The following is a 21,174-nucleotide window of genomic DNA, read 5'->3' on the forward strand; positions in this document are numbered from 1 at the left end:
TTACTAATTTTGCCAAGGCCACATGGACTTCAGCATATTAAACTCATCTGAGAGATCTTCAGCGCCTCTTGCCTTACTCAGTCTTCTTTTTTGTAGGAGCTGCCTCTTTCCAGGAGGTTTTTTCTTCTTGCTGCCTGCACTATTTTCTTCATCCCTTATTCCTCAAGCCAGGTGGAGATTTTGCCTTTTGTTTTCTATTCAGATCTGAGGCTTGCTGCCTACGTTGCTATTAGAAAGTAGTATTTTGGCTCAATGCTACATTTCGCCTTTCCCTCACCGCACTGTCCTAGGTGGACTGGGCCGTAAACCTCCCTCTAATTTATTACTTTGCTTTCTGTGTTCCTCATCTTTACTGCAAATTGAAAACATGTCTCTGTAGGGTGCTCCAACTGGAAAAAGGGGCCTTGGTGATTGTAATGTTCCAAACAATTCATTTCAAGCACCAACGTGATGATTATAGTTTGTCGTTTCTGGAGAGTAGTTAAACCTCATGTAATGAGGTTGCCAATTATCCCCGGTACTCCCCGATGTTTAGTGACAAATCAAAGCTACTTGGTGTACATAAGTGTGTTTGCTTGTCAAGCCCATGGCCTGTCAACCACAGCTAGCCCCACAGCAGGAGACAGGGAGGATGCTTGATGCCTTGGCACAAGTGTTGCTTGGGGTGTTAAAAGGTGGGAAGTTGAGGGATTGACAGGGGTGTTGGAGAGCTTGGGGACAAGCTTTGGGCCAACAAGGTGCAGCGTAATGTTTATCGTGACTTTTGCTGGGATCGGGTCCAGTGAAGAAGCACCATGCTTAGCTGTTGTGTTCCCCAGGGCTTTACTGTCCCCTATCAAGCATCTTCCATTCCCCCTTCATACCCAGCACCATATGCCAGGCAGCTGAAAGCACGTCACTCTAGTCTACTGAGAGATTTTTAAACTTCACTGCTGACTTTTAATCTTGTTCCCAGGGGTATTTCACCCCAAGAACTGAGACAGATAAGGCAGCAGCAGGTGTCAAATGATTCATCTTAACGGGTGGCAGTAGCAAGATGAAAGGATATTCATTTCTATGGGAGCCTCCTGTCATTTCCCTTAGAAAACGAAAGGGAACGAGCTGGCCCTGGCTGAGGAGATGGTGGAGGCTGCCAGGCATTGCCTGCACTGCCTCTGCACTCTTTGCACTGGGTTTTGTGTTATACCCTCCAGCTGGTACAGAGCCTTGTTGCAGTAGACAGTGGTCAAACATACAAAGGAGGACAGGATCTGTCCCAGAAAACTCACACCCGGACACACAGGGAGGAGAAGCAGTGATGAAGTGATGGGACTCATAGCCCAACACTGCCAGGCAAGGCAGTCACAAGGGCCTTGTGACCATCTCTTGTGTGAGATGGTGCAATAACTCTGCAAAATTTTTGCTGTCCATCCTCAAGTACAAAGGATGGATTTTTGACCTTGGTAATGCATGATGGTTGGGTACCAGCCTTGCCAACTTCAGAAATAAATGTCCATGATCTTTAACTCCCTCCTGCAAAAGACAGGCTGTCATTGTTATTATTTGGTGGATAAAGTTAGAGGTAGACCTTTGTGTGTTTGCATTTGAATTGGCACAAAGCTACATCTCAAGGAATCCGTTAATCTCGAACAAACTGAAGTCCAGAGACACAACAGGCATTAATACCTTAAATATGGCTTTTCAGGCTCAGCGCTGCCAAGTCTACCTTTGCATTTTCCCTCCTTTTCCTGGCAAGAAGGGGAAATTCTGTAGGTGGCCACCAAAGAACTGAAGGAGGCAGCAGGTGGCTTCTGAGTTCTATCCACAACTGAATCCCCCCACCCCCGTTCCTCCCTCCTAGTATTTTTTTTTCTCTTTCTTTTTTTTTTTCCCCCCTGTTCTAGTAAAAAATACTTTGCCTCCTGCACCTTCATTATGTTCAGCAAATCCTCAGGAAGCAAGAATTCTATACAGCATGAAAAAACATCTGTGGTATAAAGAGACCAGAAACTGTGGAGTGGCCCCATCCAAAAAGATTAGATCAAACCTAATTATAACCTTTCCCACCCCCCACCAAGTACTTACCAAGGGGACCCAGCTTTGACAAAGAGCTGTGCATTCACTTGCTGAGGCCGGTGCAATTAGATTTTGCACCAAAAAAAGCACTAAGGGAAAACAGAAGCCAACACCAGAGAAATCTGTCATCTGCCAGACCCTGGTACACCATAGGGGATGTGGGGGATGGATTTTCAAAATGCAGATAGGGATCCATTGAGGCTTCACTACACTTCAGCGAGGTAATTTTCAAACTTAATGATTTTCACATTTAATTCAGGGAGAAATTAGTCATCAGGTATTGAGACAAAGCAAGGCTCTCTTCTGTACTGGGATGCTCTCCTCTTCAAGCTGTGTTATCTCGGCAATAATTAAAATGTTCGCTGAAGTAGAAAATGTGCTATCTGATTCATTAGCCAGATTTCCCTTTGTAAGGTAACTCATGTTTGCTTATCAGAAATAGAGACGGGCTTGGAGAAGAGGACTCTGGATGCTAATGATTCGGGAGGGAGGAGCCAAGGGATCATGAAACTAAAGCAAGTATGTGTGCATCTTACAGTGAATAGCTCAGCATGTCCTCTTCCACCCTTGCAGCCACCAAGGCTGGTAGGGTCTGCATGGAAGGCGTTGCTTGGCTGGTGAAGCTCTGGCTTATGGGAACATGCAGGCTAACATGCCTGTCCCAGGCGTGAGGCCCATGGGTGACCGTGGCACCAGGCTAAGCAGGAGAATTTCAGCTTGCACCCAGATGTGCTGCAAGAAAGTGTCCCTCAGCAAGTGAGCCAGTGTTACATGAGAATAAGAAAATGAAGCAAATCTGGATGGCAGGAAGAGGAAAGGCCAAGTGTGAGCTCGCTTAGCTTGTGTCTGAAAGCTTGCAAGGATGTGTGCGGTGCTGAGTACAGTATTCATGACACCCATTGGCTGGCTCAGCACTGTTCATGGAGAGCAGGTAGGGAAAGGAGAAGGAGAAAGAGAATACTAGGCTTTGATTGACTTCCCTGTGGAGGAAACAAAAGCAATATTGGAAAATACTCATCCTTCAGAATTTCAGAATCATCTGTAAGATGTAAACATAACAACAGGTGACTTCTTTTTGCACCCTCCTGGTATCTGAATCTTTAGATGACACTGTTTTGATGTTTCACTTTGTTCTGGTGCTGCCACATTTCGACCAGCTCGTCTGTGCAGAACAGAAAATTACTCCTGATTTGAAGTGAATTTGTCCTGCAGGACAGCAACAAGGCGCCTCCAGCACCTCGAGGAGAGCCTACACAAAAACACCTCTCCCTTTTTCCTCTCTTCTAGTGATCCCCAAAGTAACTAAGCACTTGCTCTCCAATCCCGTCTTCACCTGTATCATCCTGGCAGCCTGCATGGAGATTGCGGTGGTGGCCGGCTTTGCCGCCTTCCTGGGAAAGTACCTGGAGCAGCAGTTCAACCTCACCACCTCATCTGCCAACCAGCTGCTGGGTGAGTAACCACAGGGGCCACCAAATCTCCAGCGTTCAAAGGCATTTAAAAGTGTTCAGCATGGCTGGTAACCGCAACCAGTCTCACTGGTTAGGCTGCCCAAAAAGTGACTTGCCCAACATCTAGAAATGTGTCCGTGAGTGGGAGGGCTGGGCTCCAGCTGCGCCTTGGCTGCAGACCCCAGAGCAGACCTCCGGCATCCTTCCTCCTCAACTGCGCTCTCCACTGCAGCCTGCTGCGATCACTTCCCCTATAGCCAAGCCCATTGTGTGAGAGGTGGTATGACACAGCCAGGGTATGAAAGTCTGTGATGGCCCTGAAGTAGAGCAGAAATCCCAACCAAACTGGGCCATTTGGTTGCCCAAGACTGCAATTGCTTGCCGAGCAACAAGGCTGCCCATCGAACTGCTTGTCTCATGGTTCAGGTATCCCAGAGTTCTCCAGCCCACCTCCATTTGGGTTAGGAAGCGCAGTTTCTCCTGCTAGTCCCTCCTTTCCCCTTGGACTGGAAATGACAGGATTGCAATCAGCAGTTCAAATACCTGAGCTAGTGCAGCTTGGTTGTGTTTCAAATGCCCCTTCTCTCTGACCATGCTATGCTGCTGCGGTTTCCCATATATATATTTCTCAATGTTCATTCATTCCTTGTCAGGACACTGATGCACAGGCAGGATCTTCATTTATTTTCTCCTGCTGCTCATTCCCAAGCAGGCCCAGTGATTTGTTTATGACAGCCATTCTCTCAGCAGCACCCAATTAAGATATCTGCGAGTTGATCTTGGATGATCTGCAACCGCAGCTCGCCAGATGGGCACCTGGCAGTGATCTGTCAAAAACTGGGACATCATGAAATTGGTGGATCTTAATATCAAAATAAGGAGCTTGCAAGCTGCTCTCCTGACAGTTATTTATTTTCCCATTGAACTCATTGATACCTTCTGGTTTTGGCCTGGTTTTCCAGAAGAAACAATCCCCTGCAGTCAATCTTGCCTCCCCCAGCGACACAGGAACTCACTGGTGAATTTTAATAGGATTTGACAGAGGGGCAGAGGTCTCAAAGGTGTTAGGCTCTTCCATCTTTCCTGAAAATTAAAGGCTTGGCAAAGGAAAGCAACTTCACTGTTGACCCACTGGGAGAAGGAAAACTGCTAAGCTGTTTGGTGGGAGATGCCTGGTCAGTCAGCATGTGAGTACAGCTGAATGGTCAGCAAAGGAATCACCCGTGAGCCAGAGCACGTCCTGCTTCTGACCTAGCAGTGGGAAAGGAGCCTTTGATACATCCGTGGTCCTCACAACAACTTGTTTCATTTAAACAAAGTTGCTACCAGATTTCCCACATGGCGTTTGTGGGAGTCCAGAAGTGCCAGGATTTGGATGCACTTCTAAGCTTAGCCCAGGTAGGTAAGGTCTGGAGTATAACTGGCAGCAAAGGGATAAAAGTGAACCCAGACATGCTTAGTGTGATAACGCCTTTCTGTGCCTGGAAAGTGAGTCACTTCTGGCAGTGATTTTGCATCTCACAGTTTAAGAAGATTCTTTAAGGGAGACTTCATATTTTCAAATGCGACTATTGCCTAATCTCTGAAGATCAGACTGCTGTGAAGTATACCAAGCAGGGCTCATCCAAAGCCTCTAGACACCTCGGGAAATTCTTGACTTTATTTGTCTGCCAACTGTTGCAGGAAGCATTAGAGGTGCTGCTGCTTAGGTTAGGGTGGGCCAATCTCAGCAATTTTGGCATCTCCCTCCAATATGGATGAGAACTGAAAGAAGATCCCAGTTCCTCTGCAAGGCAGCATACCCGTTTGCATCCATTCCTCTCTTTTTGGGCAACCCCAGCTTGGTGCTACTGCAGCAGTTGGTCATTACAAGGTTTCCCCATGCTAGCGCACAGATCTCTCTGCTGGAAAGTAAAAAGCTGTAATAGTGTGCTTCACTGAGCCTCACTCACACTTCTTGCTAACTGATTTTTCCTCTTGCAGGGATGACAGCAATCCCATGCGCCTGTCTGGGCATATTCCTGGGTGGCCTCTTGGTGAAGAAGCTCAGCCTGTCTGCTCTGGGAGCCATCAGGATGGCCATGCTGGTGAACCTGGTGTCCACAGCTTGCTACGTGTCTTTCCTGTTCCTGGGATGTGACACAGGACCTGTGGCAGGGGTTACTGTTCCCTATGGAAACAAGTGAGTCCCCAGAGAGTTTCAGGGTCTCACGCAGCCTTACCAATATAAATGCCATGTTATTGTCCTCAACAGGCAGCCTTCAGGCAGCGCTGGCCCTTAGACAACCATACAGAACAAGCATATAGAAGGCAATGTCATATAGGGCTCTTAGTTTGGGATGTTTTCATGCCACTCATCACTGTGAGAGTTGAGTACCTGCAGCTGACAACCGAGTTTTACTAAAATTGGTCACACTGAATCGAAAGGTGCCAGACCCAATTCTGCACCCATGGCCACCTATGTAACATTGGATCCACCGCACTGTCTGGTTTCTCCTGGCAGCGAGAGACATGCACTGCTTTGTACATTTATTTAAGTGCCTGAGGGGAATTTGTAGAACCAGGTTTTAGATGCCTGGAAATTCAGATATGGTGAGGTGAGAGTATGCGTGGCTCCAAGCCCATTTTAATGCGAGAAATGAGGCACACGGTGCCCTGTAGCATTCACAGGACTTGGAGAGAGTTATTCTGTATTTTCTTTTCTGGTGCTCCTCAGTATGCAGTGGTGACTCTTCAGAAGATGACAACTTCAGACTCTCAGCTCCTCACGGTTACTGTTCTAGAAAAACACAGAGCAATGTCCACAGCATCTCTTTGCGTTTCCTTGGGGCTTCTTGTTGGGGTAACAAGGCAGCCCAAGCCTCGCATTAGATTCCCTGCTGCAGAAGGATATTTCTGTCCCCAAGGAGAGGCTGTAGCTTGGATTTCTTAAAGCTGGGACCCAGATAGCCTGACCACTGCTTTTTGTAATTTGTTTGCATTAACTATCGCCCTTCAAAACCATCTTTGTGTGGCAACGATTGGAAAAGCTGGCTGATACCATCACACTGCCTATTAATTTCTCTTTGTTTCTCTTGCAGCTCAACTCCAACCTCATCTCTGGACCCATATTCCCCCTGCAATAACAACTGTGAATGCCAAACTGATTCCTTCACTCCAGTCTGTGGGGCAGACGGGGTCACATACTTATCTGCCTGCTTTGCTGGCTGCAGCAGCACGGTGAGTGGGCATTCCTCGGGACCTCTCACCTGTAGGAACAATTCGGTGAGCGCGAGTGAGTGAGGTTAGTGTGTATCTGGTGGAGTAGCTCATTTACAGCCAGCAACGGTTACACCCCCAAAAGCTAACCTCATACCTCAGATGGGCCTGAGCCACTGTTGTTTTTCACTGTGTTGCATAAATGCCCGCTGTCTCTGGCAGCAGTCTGCCAGGGTCACCCACAGAGCGGGATAGGATTTCCCATCCTCCTCCTCCTCTGTTCTTCCTCCTCAGCATGGAAGAGAGGAACACGAGAGGAGATCTGCACAGTTGTCCACTGGCAGAACCCAGATCCTCTGCGAGAGCTTGCTGGCCCGGGCTTGGGACCAGCTTCTCTTTTCTCCTGCAGCTCCTCATCTCCCTGCTTCTCCACCTGCCCGTGTTTGTCCTGCCCAATCCTTTTATTCTTTTTCCTTTTGCTCTTTTCCTGAATCTGGTTCCTAGACACATATGACCAGATCCTGGTTTTATTCACCCTTATTTAAGCTTTCCTTCCACTCTCTCTTTTCCTGCTTTGCTCTGAGGCAGTGGCAAGAGCAGTTGTCAAGGGAGCAGAGACTCCATCCAAAGACATTCTGCATTTTTCAGTTCTCCATATCTAAGAGTTTATTTCCTTTAGAAAACTCTTAAAGACCAAACCATCTCTGTGTAAAGAAGATGTGGAGAATTTTTAACAATATCTTGAAAGTCTGCTTTTCCATTTTTTGCTGCTGAAATGCTAGTATCTTCTGGGTTACACTGAAAATGAGTGCCTGCCGCTCCCATGGGTGGGAACTGGTGGGGTTCCTGCAGTCCTTACTCCCTGCCTGGGGCCATGCCAGGCATGGTGACGGCTGCCACCCTCCCTGTGTGGAGCCCGTGGGAGGCCAGCCTGGTCGCAGCGACCATTCGTGACTGCAGGGACATCAGTGCTCATCACATGCAATTATCCCTCCACGGCTTCATCCTTCCTTTTTGAGGAGACATCAAACCTCCCTTCCTGCCCTAAAGAGACAAACCGCCTGCAAGTGCCGGTGAGCAGAGGTGCAAGCTCGCTGCTAGCAAGTGCAGCCTCACAGCCCAGATGACCTGGGAGCTCATCCTGCTTAAACCTCTTCTCTCCTCAGTTCCCACTCCGGCCTTGGAGACATAGGCATCCCTTTTAAATACCACAGTTTCAAGGTGCTTTCAGCAACCCCACAAGGGACTCCGTGAGTGTTTGGCACATGCGAAGGTGTTACCTCCTGCCCTCTTCCTCTTCCTCCTCCTCCCAACAAGAGACAAGTCAACACCTGGGGCGGCAACACGATCATTTCAACAAGAAGCCAGCTTGTACAGGGCATGCAGAATAGTGTCTCGCCGGTTCACTGAGCCCTTAGCAAGAATACACCCGGTGTCGTCCATGACTGGAGTGGGGAAGCGACCTCCTCACTGTGGGTTTCAGGGCAAAGCTCTGGCTCCTCTGGAAGGAGCACAGTAATGAAAATTCAGCTCTGCCCCTTCAGTCTGCAGCTGCCTGACCTCGTGCTCTGCAAGAGCAAACATCTGAGCAAAAACCTCGCTCTCCCTCACCCTCTCTCTTACTCATTCTTTCTTATTTTGCCTTTTCGTCATCATCTTGGGGTTCTTTTCATCGCTTTGTTTTTTGGGGTTTTTTGCAGTAACGTTTTGAACACAAATTAGTGAAGCAATAGCATTCTCTGGAAAGGACATTATCAAGAATTATGGACCAGTTTGGCCATGCAATGGCCCTGAGGCAAAGCCAAATTGCCAAACCAGCTTTTAAACCCATAATCCAGGTAATGACCTGTCTAGAGGGTCTTGTGAATGTTATATGCTTGTGATGAGCCAAGGGTTGCTTTTTACTGGGACATAAAATTCTCTGAATGCTTTATTTAACTTTACTGCATTGGACGTTTCTGACTGCCTCTCTCCGCTTTTCCTCTGTGAACAATTTCTAAAAGCAATGTGTAGCTCAGTTTTTTCTTCTCGCTTATGAGCTGGTTGCAGAGGTGCACCTGTCTGAAAAGCCATAGGAGTATCGGTGCTGATAGGCAGAGCTCTGGCACCCTCAGGAGTTTCTTTCAAGCCATTCCTGGGAGTGACCCTTGTGTACGAAGCCTTTGATCACGCATCTTGTTTGTTTGATGCCATTGCCTCTCTCACCCTTTTGGCTGGAGACAGATGAATTCCAGCCTGGCATTACCATGCTGGCATCTCACAGCTTTGCACTGAAGTGCCAGCCTGTCCCTTCCCTGTCAGAGCCAGGGTTTAAAAAACCAAGTAATTAAAAACATGGGTGATTTGCATAGATAATTACCCCAAACTCAGGATGCTGTTAAAGGTGCAAACTCTGCATCTCTGCAGCTTCACATGTGCACAGATCTGGGTGTGCAAGCTGCTGGGCAGTGGAAGGCTGTGATAATGTGTGGTTGAATGCAATGGGGTTGCAGACAAGGGAATCTATAGCAATTTGGCACAGATAGCAAAAAGTTGCCCCTCCACGGGACAAAGGTAAAACTCCATCTTAGACGTTTCCTTGTTTGATGTCTGTGAGTTGTATAGTGTGTCAGTAATAAAAGATTAAAGATCTCCCAGGTAAGGATGAGGTGCAGCGCTAAGCAAGCAGATGTACTTGGTACAAACTACTCACACTGCTTTGGGCTAGCACCTTGGTGCAAAATGGTCGAAAAAGCAGACTGAGGGGCAAATTTTCAGGCAATGGAGGTGGAGACCTGCCTTGTGGTTTGTAAAAAATCACACCAATGGGAGGAGAATCTGCCCCACCATTGCCAGAAACAGGTACTTTCTCTCCATTGATGAGAGCCCATGGGAAATAAGCAGCCAGTTCTGCGTGTTTGCTGTGATGGGAATTTTGTCCCAGGATATTTCAGTGCAGGTATGTACTTTCCTGGACTTAGATGGGTTTTAATCCACAGGGCTGTGTCCAGGGTGGTTGCTAGCAATGTGCTGCAGTAAGAGCCAAGAACTACAAATTCCTGTTGTCTCTGTGCAAACACCACTGCAGTGGTGCTAATTGTCACCATCTCGAAGCCTTCAGGTGGCAGCTTCTAACTCACAGCACAGGAATTTGTTATGTTAATTATTGCTTGCCAGCCAGAAAGGTACCTGCATGTCTACTCCAGCTCTCCTAGAGTTCTGCACTGCGGTCTCTCTTGCCCTCTGTGCACTTATTTGGAAGAAAATCATTTGACTCCTATGCAGAAGAAAGCGATTGGTGTCAGAAAGGCTGGCGTAGTATCCCCACGGATCCTTATCTTTGGAGGCAGTGAACCAGAAAGTGTGCTTTTGTATGGTCCTAAGGGGACCCCAGCAGAAAAGCAAAGGAATTTCTGCTTGAACATGGTAGAGGGGAAAGGGAGGAGATTTAGCTGTTTTTCAATATGTTTTATTTTATGGTGTTACTCCTCTTACAAACATGTGACCTGCAAACCCAGTGGGCTGATGAAGACAAGCCATGAATCATTTATCATCGTTTCATTCTGTATTCGTTCAGGGATTTCTTGGTAGTATTGTGTGCCTTAATTGCACTGACATCCCCCACTCAGAAATTCAGGAGGGTGAGTTGGAAAATAAGAAAAAAAAAATAAAAAAATCCCTAAATCTGTGACTGGCAAACAAAGCTTCTTTTCACATCCTGCACTTGCTGGAGAGATCAAAGAAAAATGCAGTCCTTTCACCCTCCTTCTGATCACATATTGATAAAGTTTATCTTGCCTGACTTCAGCTTTTAGCTCAACACAAATCCCTCTGAACCAGATGTCATTTATTAGCCCTATAGTGCGCTTGAGTCCAGTAGTGTCTGTGCTGCCAAGCTGTGATAGTGCAGCTCTTGGTGAGCTGCAGCACCCATCGTGGATGGCTCCTTCCCAGGATTCAGGGTGCTGGAAGCAGGCACCGAACCTGCAGCCAACAACAGGGCTGCAGATTTACCTGCTTTTAATGTACTTCAGTTTAATTGCAACAGCCAAGAGGACGGAGGTAAATAAGAAAGTAATTAGAACCATAATTTGGGGATCTTCCTTGTCGCAGGGACACAGATCGTTTCTTTATTCTCCTCCAAAGGGGTATAACTTGGTAATAATTTTGTCGCAGTGACATTTATGGGAGAGACTTGAAAGGAGCAGAAGAAAAGAAACAAGCCAAGGGACGGCTTTCCCGTGCTGGTAGCATGCATCAGAGCTGACACGCTTCTGAAATTCTTTCCAAACCCCCCTCAAATAAGCACTTAGGAGTTACTTAATTGACCATTAGGGGATTCAGAGTTGCTGTTGGCAAGCCCTCATTACAGAGGGCAGGTGGTGGGGACCGCGGCTCTCCCTTCTCCTGAACCCCTCTGCTCCTCCGCAGAACCTCAGTGGCTGTTCGTGCCTCACCTCAGTTCCTGCCGAAAATGCCACAGTCGTTCCCGGCAAATGCCCCAGTCCCGGCTGCGAAGAGGCCTTCTTGACATTCCTCTGCGTGATGTGTGTTTGCAGCATGATCGGGGCCATGGCGCAGACGCCATCAGTCATCATACTCATCAGGTAGGACCACCGCCGGGAGGAACAGATGAGCTTGACAGGGCTGCTCTTGGGGTGGGAGCAGGGCTGGGGGGACCATGGGGTACCACTGAGAGCTGCAGGGAGCGGAGGGTCCTGCACAGCTCCTGGCCTCTGCCTTTTAGGCTGCACTGACTGTCCCCAGATCCATAGCTTTGGACTGAACCTCCGCTGAAGCCATCAGAAAATCCTCCTTTGACTAAGCACTCCCTGGTGGAGACACCTTGAAAGAGCTGCCCGTATTTTCAAAAGATTTTGAACCTCCTCAGCAAATGAGGAGCTATGGGCACAGGCTTTCTCATACGTTACTGCCTTTACATGCAGGCAGGAGTTGGGGATGTGAAAGCCCGAGCAGTCCTGCCTGAATTTCAGCCCCGTTGTTTCAAGTGTTAATTAAATCATTTTCTCTCTAAGCCACTATTTTGCTTGGTAGCACCTGGTTCATCCATGGCATAGCCCCACCGAGTTCAGTGCCTACAGTACTGACCTGCTAGAGAGAATACAGGAATTGCTCGAGTACAGCTTTGGTACAGTAGGAGCGAGGAGGGACTGGGCTTGCAAACCAAGAAGATCCCTGCAGGGATGCTGCAAAGAAAGGTGGCAGGATTGTTCTTACCAAGGCTGGGATTAGCATGGGAAAGGAAATACAGATGTGCAGTTTCCAGTCCAGGTAGTAAAGATATTACAACTGCATCAGGAAAGGGGCAGAATTGCAGCCCCGTGCTCTCAGCACATAATGGCTTAATAAGATATCTTTAGAGATGGCCTGGAGATCATAGAAACCATGGAAAAATGAAAGGCTGCGGCAAAGGCTAGCTTTGGACAATACCCCCCTGGCTAGAGTTTACTTCTCTCACCCTGGACCAAGTCCAAGAACAGAAGGAACTTGAAAGTCTGAAGGACATCTCTGAGTTGAACCAATATGAATAGGTGGGCAAAAGTAGCTTATTCAAATAACTGACCTTGTGTTATTTCCAGACACATGGAACACTTCACCTTATGATATACGTATATATCTAAGCCCACGTTTATCCAGAATTACTTATCTGTCCGGGCTGTCACTTGCTGAGAATAATAACCAGAGGCGTAAATAGCAGATCCATTCTGCTGCCTGGAAAATTCCAATAAAATTCAATCAATAAGGTCTGTATTAGAAACACACTCTTGAGTGGATCTTGGACAGAACAGCTCTGTGAGGGCATGTCTCCCTGCAGGATACAAAATGAGATATTCCACCTACTAGTTTGTTTCTCTCTTTGCATCTACGGTAGCTAAAGGGAAATCAAATTTCTCATGATAAATATTGTGGCAAAAGTAATTTGAAGTTTGAAGAGTTCTTTGTTCAAGGGAGCTGCCAGCACCTGTAGGATCCTGAGTGGAGATCTCTTAGTGTCGACTTCAAATGAGATAAGCCAGTCGCCAGCCAGGAAGAAGAATACAAGGAAATAAGAAAAGCGAAGGGAATATTAAAAATATTCAGCTCACAGCTGTAGGAAATAAACAATTCACACATCCAAATTAGTAACTACACTCCCCTCAGAATCACTGATAGCTACTGAAATGTACAGGGAAGAGCTCTTTGCCATATAACACCTCATGCTCTCTTGCAACTGCCATCTTGGATCGCTAAAAGAAAGTTTTGGCATGTGAGTGTGTCCCTGGTGTCCGTGGCGGTGACAAGTGGTGTCGGCAGCTCCTATGGTTAATTTAAAAATGAACTTCAGTGTCCACAAATTAGATGTCTTGTCTAGGCAAGTCATTTGTTCACTGCTGTAGTTGGTGAGAAAAGGAGATGTCCCCAGGTGGCAATTCTTACTTCGCCCTAAGGTATGGGGATTGACTTTGGTCTTAAATACAAAAAGGTGGACCGATGGACACCACCACTGATTAAAAACCCACTGTGAATATTTCACATGGTAATCTATTTTTTCCATAAAATAACTTTAATAATCCTTCTGTTTCCTTCATTTCCCACCCTACTGTAGAATCCTATTTGAGCCAAGGCATTAACCACTGGAACGTTTTTCCAAGGGGAGATGTTTCATGGCATAAAGGCTTTATATCAAGCCTGGGGGTCTGCCTGAAAACTCTGCTGAAATTCAGCCAGAGGTTGCAGGCTTCATGCATAAATCATGGTATGATGTTACATGGCCAGTGTACTGTGTGAGATGAGGGCAGGTGATCAGAATGGTTTTTTCAGCTTAAAACCTGTTGCTCTTTCTTGCTGTTTTATCGGTATTGTCTGATGCCCCTCCAATGTATTTATACAGAGGACCACCACTGCCACCATGGGTGCCACTAGCAGTGCTGCCTGCCGACCTCTGTAAGGAGCTAATGGAAGAGGCAGCTTAAGCCTTTAAAGTTCCCCTGTGTGATGAATCTGTTCATATGGGGATCACTGTCCTGCTTTCCCAGCCTTTATATGCTGTGGGAAATAAAATGCTATTATAAGACTTAAGACCAAATTAATGATTTCTGAAATTCCAAAGGCTTTGCTGAGCCTACCCCAAGAGGATGACTTTAGCCAGTAGCATCCTTGAGCTAAGCGAATTAGAAAGCCATGAATTATTTTTTAAAGCACCTTTGAAGGATAACACTAATGCGATAGAGTGGGTTGTGTTCGTAGCAAAAGGCAGCACAACCGTGGTCTTCCCAGCATAAAAAAAATTCACATGCTAAGCCAATGAAAACTCGTCTTCTTAAGCATGTCTTCACTGGGAGGCTTGATTTAACAGGCTGACTGAACCTTTTGGTCCGTCGTCGTCCCTTCTCTCCCTTGTTCCCAGTAGTCCGGGAAGTCTCAGAACAAAAAGTTTTCTCTCCCACCAATTCTCAACATCTGGAGCCTTGAAAGCATGATGGGGAGCTTGTAAATGGTGATTTACTGGGACGGGAATTTCATTTTTCCCCATCCAATGACAAGATTAGCTGTTGTTATTAATGACTTAGCTAAATTCCTGAACGTATCACCAATGCAATTACTTTTGGGGCTGTAGGCAGTTCAGGCGAAGGGAGAAGAAAAACCCCATTAATGACTTTTTGAAGAGGTGGTGGTGGCATCCTGGCTGACAGCACAGAATGGCCACGGGGTGTGTTAATCAAAGCAGAACAAGAAGAATCAATTTCACTCTCTCTCTCCCTCCTCCCTACAGAACCGTGAGCCCCGAACTCAAGTCTTACGCTTTGGGGGTGCTTTTCCTGCTTCTCCGTTTGCTAGGTAAGTACAAACATTTCATGTCCTTCTCTCCCATCCTTTCCTCCCTCATGGAAAACTGTATTTTTAACGTGCAAAAGTTGATTTTTTGCTCCATGCAGTGCTGTGGTTGTCATGAGTGGGGTCTGACACAACGAGGTCCGAGCCCTCTCTATGAAGGATATCACATCAAGGCTCCTGAAGGCACTTTTCCTGCCATTTGAATTGTGCTAATGGAAGAAAATGCAGTGTTGCATGAGAAATGACCGTTTCTGCCATGGTCCCACGCAACCAGTTACTCTTCTATGGTTGTTATTAACATGTCAGCAGCTTACAAAATTACTGCTGTATTGCATATTGCTGAAGTAGAGGGATATGTATTTTCATCCTCCTTTGAGGGACAGAACCTGTGTTGCATGGTGTGTTTGTCGCTTCCTTTGGGTCTCTCGGAAAGGGAAACAGTGAAATGAGAGAGGCTGAGTCCTTGTATCCTCCTGTGGGTTAATATTCCATTAAAATGCATATGGCTGTTCCTCTGGACTGGTATGTGCTTCTCATGTGCTGTTATTCACCTGCTTCTTGTTTCTGGGTGGAAGGTTTTTTCCCCTTTTGAAGAGATGGCTCTTATTTTAAAGCTCCTATATTTCAGCTCATTAATCTCAATGATTCAGGGCAAAATCCTCTCTGATCCATCATTGTGTGGGTCCATCTCATGCACGGGGTTTCTGCGTGTTGTGGAGGTGGAATTTACTTTTTTTTAGTATGGCATGGATAGTACCTTCCCTGCATGACCGCCCCCAGTCTCAAAGGAATTAGCTGGTGAGTAAAATGCCATCTCCTAGGCTGCAGCAAGGCACTAGGAAGTAGGGGACCAAAAATCCAACAGTACCATACATAGCTTTGAATAAGTGACCTCATTTATTTACTTATTTTTTGTAACACCTTATTCTCCACTAGCTGAAAGGGACACGGTGGTCCCAGACCAATTTTACGATAAAGCCAATGAGATTTTCATTGCTTTTGGTGAAGTAACTGCAGTCGTACAGAAAGCTCCATCAAGCGATCTTATCCAGAGCTCAGACAGGTCAAAGGGAAGCTTCTAGGTTGACTTGGGTAAGCTCTGGTTCAAGCCTTGCAAAGACAGCATTTTCTTTAGCTGTCGGGGCTGCTCTCAGGTTTTGGCCTGTCTTCAGCTCTCGCTGGCTGAATGCGGAGTGTCAGCAGGCAAGTGTGCGAGGAGGATGGCTGTGGGCTGTTGTTTCCAAAGGAAGAAGTACTTAAGGGGGGAGATTTTCTCTTTTTTTCTGTTTTCCTTTCAAAAGAGAGAAACCTCTTGAGATAGTGGCATCTTGAAATCCTCCAAAACCAGGCTCAGACATGTCTGCTTAAGTTGAATAGATCTTTTTTTTTCTTCCAATAAAGAAGTCATAGTAAGAATTTAAACTCAAATCTTTATATGTTGCTTTGTCACTAAGGAATTCCCATGAAATAAGACAATACATCCTGAAGCATATCAGCAATGTAGCTTGAACCCATAGAAAATGAAGAGAAAAGTACTTTTCAATATGAGCAAGGGTATCCAAATTTTGCCCTTAACAACCTGGGGTTTGAGAATAGCTTTACTGATTTATTTTAAAAGCTTTTCAGTTCACCTTTAAGCTTTGACTTAAGAAGAGAGTGATAATAGCTGCTTCTTGAACCAAAGGAGAGTATTAAATATAGGAGGTATGAGACCCGGAGGTGCAATCGTAGCTAACAGATTTCAGTAAGACAGAAGCAGCTTTTTTTATACAGCCCTATAGTTTCTGCAATGAAATATGTATATAGCAGAAATTTTTGCAATACTTTGCAGTAAGAGGTAAAACATGATTGAATCTCTTTAATATTAACTGTAATAACATGAAACAAGACTGAATTCTCCCACTATCCTCCTGGATGTATTCTCTTATTCCAGAGGAATTCTGCTGTGAGAGGGCAGCATAACAGTGTCTTCATATAAAAGTGTTACTGCAGTTTCTCAGAGAAGAGAGTAAAGCAATGCTGTTGGAGCCAAAGGTTTGGAATGGAAATGTCTGGAATGGCAAAGAGTTTTCGACTTGTAAGATCCCGGACACATCCTTTCTGGATGGTGTTCACCATGCATCCTAGCAAAGCCTCTGCTTACCAGGGCACTTCCTTTTGTTTTTCCTACGAGTCCATGTTGCTTGCCTCTTTTTCAATGTGACAAGAACAGAGCGTTTCTCTCTCAGAAGGACTTTACAATCTGCAGTGCAACTCTTCATCTCCCATGTCTCAGAGGGTCTCGGCACTGAGTTGTTCCTGTGAGTCTCTTGTCTTCTCCTCTGGTAAAAACGACCTGAAACACTCACTGGTTCCTAAAAGTTTTTCATGTATTTTTCTTTAAGGTTTCCACATCCATGCCTGCATCCACATAGGTGTAGCTTTGGAGTTCAGTGAAACACGTCCTTCCTCAAGTCTTATGAGGAACAATTTCCAGGCCAAATAATCTTGAAAACCTGGAAAGCCACCTGAAGCCAGCAGATGGGGATGATAGCGCTCTCTGAAGTTCAGCCTATAGATCTCCAAAGCTTTGTACCAACATCTCTCAGCATGTTAACAAGTAGGGGCTCACACCTCAAAATTATGATCCAAATGCAGTTCTCTCTTAGTCCAGAAAGCGTGCAGCTCCTGCCTCCTCAGTCACTGCCACATCTGGATGTTACCCCCTGAGGTGGCATCCAGCGCCAGTGCAGCACTGGGCACACAAACTGCGTTCAGCAGCACGGTCTCTTCGCTTGTTTCTGGCAGGAGCCCAGCTGAATTTTTAAATTCCACGTTGCGTGTGTGGTTGTCCACAGGTTTCAAAAAAAAAAAAAAAAAAAAAAGCATATTTTAACTTAGAAGCAGAACCAGCCCAGTCTGGAATTTCCAGTCATTGAAATGACAAACAGGGAGCTGGCGCTGACATTTTTTCCAGAATATAACCAGGTTTTTAAATGTGATGACTGGAACTAGTGTTTCTAACTATCTTTTCTATTATCTCTTTTTATTTACTACATTTGTGCTATTAATGACTGGTTAAAATGAGTACCAAAAGCCCATCTAGCCTTTCTTAACTCCTGCATTTATTAACATATAAGGAAGATCAAACAAAATCTGCAGAGCACTAGTCATCGACAAAATAAAATGAAGAGATCTCAGTTACCACAGGGAACAGTGAAGACAACCAATTTATTTGTAGTCTTAGGATATATGTCATGAATGTCACTATTTTGTTCATGACAAGCTGAAGGAAGGTATCTTTTTTAAGCCTGGAAATCCAGGTTAATGATGAAACCAGATCCAAGATTAAACACTTTTCTGTCTAGAAACTGCAGTCCTATGTCTGTTTGTCTACATGTGTATTTATAGAGTCTCAGGCATCACAGCACCTACAAATGGGGTGATACTGTCGAGGGTATGTTGTGCCTACCTGCTGTTTGGTTTCAATAGATACAATGCTCTCCTTTGCTTGCTCTCTTAACCCACAGCAGTGATTTTATCAGTTGGGGTTTTTTCCAGGGTTTATCCACTTCCAGCCTCCTCCCATAAATATTAGAGAAAGAAGAGAAATGGTTTACGTTATGTAGAACATCCACGTTTTCTTCTGAGTGCTGCACGCTCGGTGCACGTGTGCTGGCTGGGGAGTGCAAAGCTGGAACGTGGATGTCCTAACCACCACTGGGGTAATGTGAAACGGGGGGCCTCTACAATGTCTCTGTAGGCTGAGGAAAAGTAGAGAAGAAAAACATTGCCTTTATTAGTTAAATGAGATTGGAGTGATTACTTTGCTTTAAGATTGCAGTTCTGCTGCAGACTATGATTGAGAAACACTCATCAGTAGTTAGCTGCAGTGGCTGTGGGAGAATCCTGCTGTGATATTTCATTTAATGGTGCACTGAAATTTTCCCGTCTTTTCAGATTTAATCTTTGGCATCTATTAGAGGCCATTGTTTATTTTCCTTAGACCCAGAGAAAACCTTCTTCTGTGTCAGGGAAAGGTCCAAAACTAGACCTCAGTGCCTCAGCTGATTTCAGGCTCTGAACTGGAGTCCTATGACATCCTTCAGGTGAACACCCTGGAGTGCAGAATTACCAATATCTAAACAGAGAACAAGCTGCAAGGCTGTCCTCCTCCTCTTCCATTTACCCCTCCACTCAGTCTCATTAGGCAAACGAGAAGCTTAATAAAAGCCACTTAAACTTGAGTAAAATCCTTCCTGCATGTTGATATCAGCAGGAATCTCTTCCATAGACGTTGAGTCCAAGCTAAAAACTCATCCACAAACTTTGTTTAGGTTGATTTAGAACTTAAAAAATTAGAATCACAGGCTGCAGCTGGGACCATTAACCTTGACAAAGTATCCTCTCTTTCCATTCACTGCAATCATGTCTTCTCTCTTTATCATAAGGATCATAAAAGCATGATTTGTCTCTCTTACTTTGACAGGTTTTATCCCACCTCCGCTGATCTTTGGGGCTGGAATTGACTCCACGTGTCTGTTTTGGAGCACGTTCTGTGGCGAGCAAGGAGCCTGCGCGCTGTACGACAACGTGGTGTATAGATACCTGTATGTTAGTATTGCTATAGCCTTGAAGTCTTTTGCATTCATCTTGTATACAACCACCTGGCAGTGCTTGAGGAAAAACTATAAAAGATACATCAAGAACCACGAAGGTGGTCTCAGCACTAGTGAGTTTTTTGCCTCTACTCTCACCCTAGACAATCTGGGGCGGGACTCGGTGGCCCAAAATCAATCACATAGGACAAAATTTATCTATAACCTTGAAGATCATGAGTGGTGTGAAAATATGGAGTCTGTTTTATAGTGACTGTGGAGGGGTGAACTATATTAATAATACAAGGGTCCTTTTTAATAAAAACAAGAAGAAAGCACGAATGAAAAAACACAACTGCAAAACAACAACGGCAACACAGGAAACTTTTGTCTTTTTCTCAAAGTCAGACCCAGCCAGGATTCTTGAGAACAGCATCTTGTAATGGGATCACTTGTGACATCCTGCGGGGTGATGGAGAAAGCAGGGAGCCGCTGTGGCTGGGTACCAGCCCCTTTGATGACAGTACGAGCTTCCAAGAAGGGCATCTGCAGAGGTTCATCGGAGAGCTCAGCAAGCGGACAGGCTTGAGCATGAGGCATAGAGAAGGCAAGGTGATAACGGCAATGCCCGGAATAGGCGTTTGCGGTTGCAGACATGGTCCCAGGGATATGTGGAGGCCCGCAGTGTGGGCTGAAGGGTTAGCTGGTCTGGGTGCTGTTCAAACCTACTGCGCTCTGTGATGGCAAAGAGGGAGCGGTGCTGGAGTTGTTCCACCAGTCATACTCTGTCACCAGCCGCGAGTCCACGATAAATACCTTGAAAGCTGCTGGAAACCTCCCAGGTGGCGAGCAATGCTGTCGGAGGTATCCGAGTCCTTCCAGCCGAGGCTTATTCGCAGATTGCAGCTTTGTGGTTGTCTGTGAATAGCTGTGCTCAGATCTCTCAAACCCAGTAAAGTTCAAGACATTTGCTCACACTTGCCAAATGTGCTGTCATTTTTAAAGGGGGATGAATTCCAAATACTTGTCTGTGTAGTCCTCTAATAAGATTTTTTTAAAACTTATTTTCAAATCTGTGTTAACCCTTAAATCGCTGACACTTTTCCATAGGGAGGATTTATTTATGCTACTTTGGGGAAGAGTCCTGTTTAATTCACCCAAACATAATGTGACTCAAGGGGTTTGTTTAATCCTCTGCGTTTTTTATCCATACGCCTTCATTCTAATATGCTACCAAGCCAATGAAGACACATAATATGTTTTTAAAAAAGAGAACGAATGCACTGTGTCTCTATAAAAACAATTGCCAGTTGGAGAATTATAGATAATATGATGATTTACATAACATAGTTTTTTCATATTCTCTGTGACTCAGTGAATACATATATATATGGAGAAGCTGTTTATGTTCTCTCCAGTTTTTAAAGAGATATATATATAATTTGCAATGTGTGGTGGATGTTTTCTTTAAAGTAAGTGTGTGCACGCGTGTGTGTGTGTACGCGTGTGTGTGTGTGTGCAAGATGAAAGGAATACTGACCTTAATCCTGCAACCCTCACAATTGATTTTTTTTTTTTTTTTCACCTGAGAAATTCCACTGACTTCAGCGGAAGCCATGTGAGGAAGGTGGAATAATCTCCCCTCCTGGAGGCCATATTTTGCCCTTAGATGTGCAAATAGTGTTCCTGTGGAAGGCTGGGTTATGGGAGCAGAGGCTGGCCAGCACTGAGCACCTCTGAAATTTTCATTCAGATTCTCTAGAGGCACCCATGCAGGAGCAGATTTGGCTTTGCTTTGGCAATGCGGTCTTATCTAAGCCTGCAAAAATCATGGGGAAGCTTTCATCTGATTTCAAGAAGCATGGGGTCAGGCTTATTTTGCATGCATATTTTTCTTTTCCAAAACATTCTTGCTGGGAAGCAATACAAATTGATTGTGTTTGATGAGTTTTCCCCAGGAGCCAGACCCGTTTCCAATGGACTAAATGTCAGAAGGGTTTTAAGGGTTAGCATCATAATCAAAAAGCTCCTTTTTTTGTTTGTATTTTGAAGCTGTTGTGAACTTGCAGATGTTTAGA

The 21,174-nt window shown here is 45.5% G+C and overlaps 1 protein-coding gene across 1 annotated transcript in view; it reads left to right on the forward strand.

Annotated features, from left to right (window-relative positions):
• SLCO3A1 (solute carrier organic anion transporter family member 3A1) overlaps positions 1–20,537 on the forward strand; it is a 147,862-nt gene extending 127,325 nt beyond the window's left edge. The window contains exons 5-10 of the mRNA XM_050903227.1: positions 3,343–3,507; positions 5,490–5,688; positions 6,587–6,725; positions 11,115–11,290; positions 14,458–14,522; positions 18,988–20,537. Coding sequence (XP_050759184.1) covers positions 3,343–3,507; positions 5,490–5,688; positions 6,587–6,725; positions 11,115–11,290; positions 14,458–14,522; positions 18,988–19,367 — 1,124 coding nt within the window. The 3' untranslated portion in view covers positions 19,368–20,537. The remainder of the gene's footprint in view (positions 1–3,342; positions 3,508–5,489; positions 5,689–6,586; positions 6,726–11,114; positions 11,291–14,457; positions 14,523–18,987) is intronic.
• Positions 20,538–21,174: the final 637 nt, after the last annotated feature.

This window comes from Gymnogyps californianus, chromosome 11, assembly GCF_018139145.2.
Source record: "Gymnogyps californianus isolate 813 chromosome 11, ASM1813914v2, whole genome shotgun sequence".
NCBI lineage: Eukaryota > Metazoa > Chordata > Aves > Accipitriformes > Cathartidae > Gymnogyps > Gymnogyps californianus.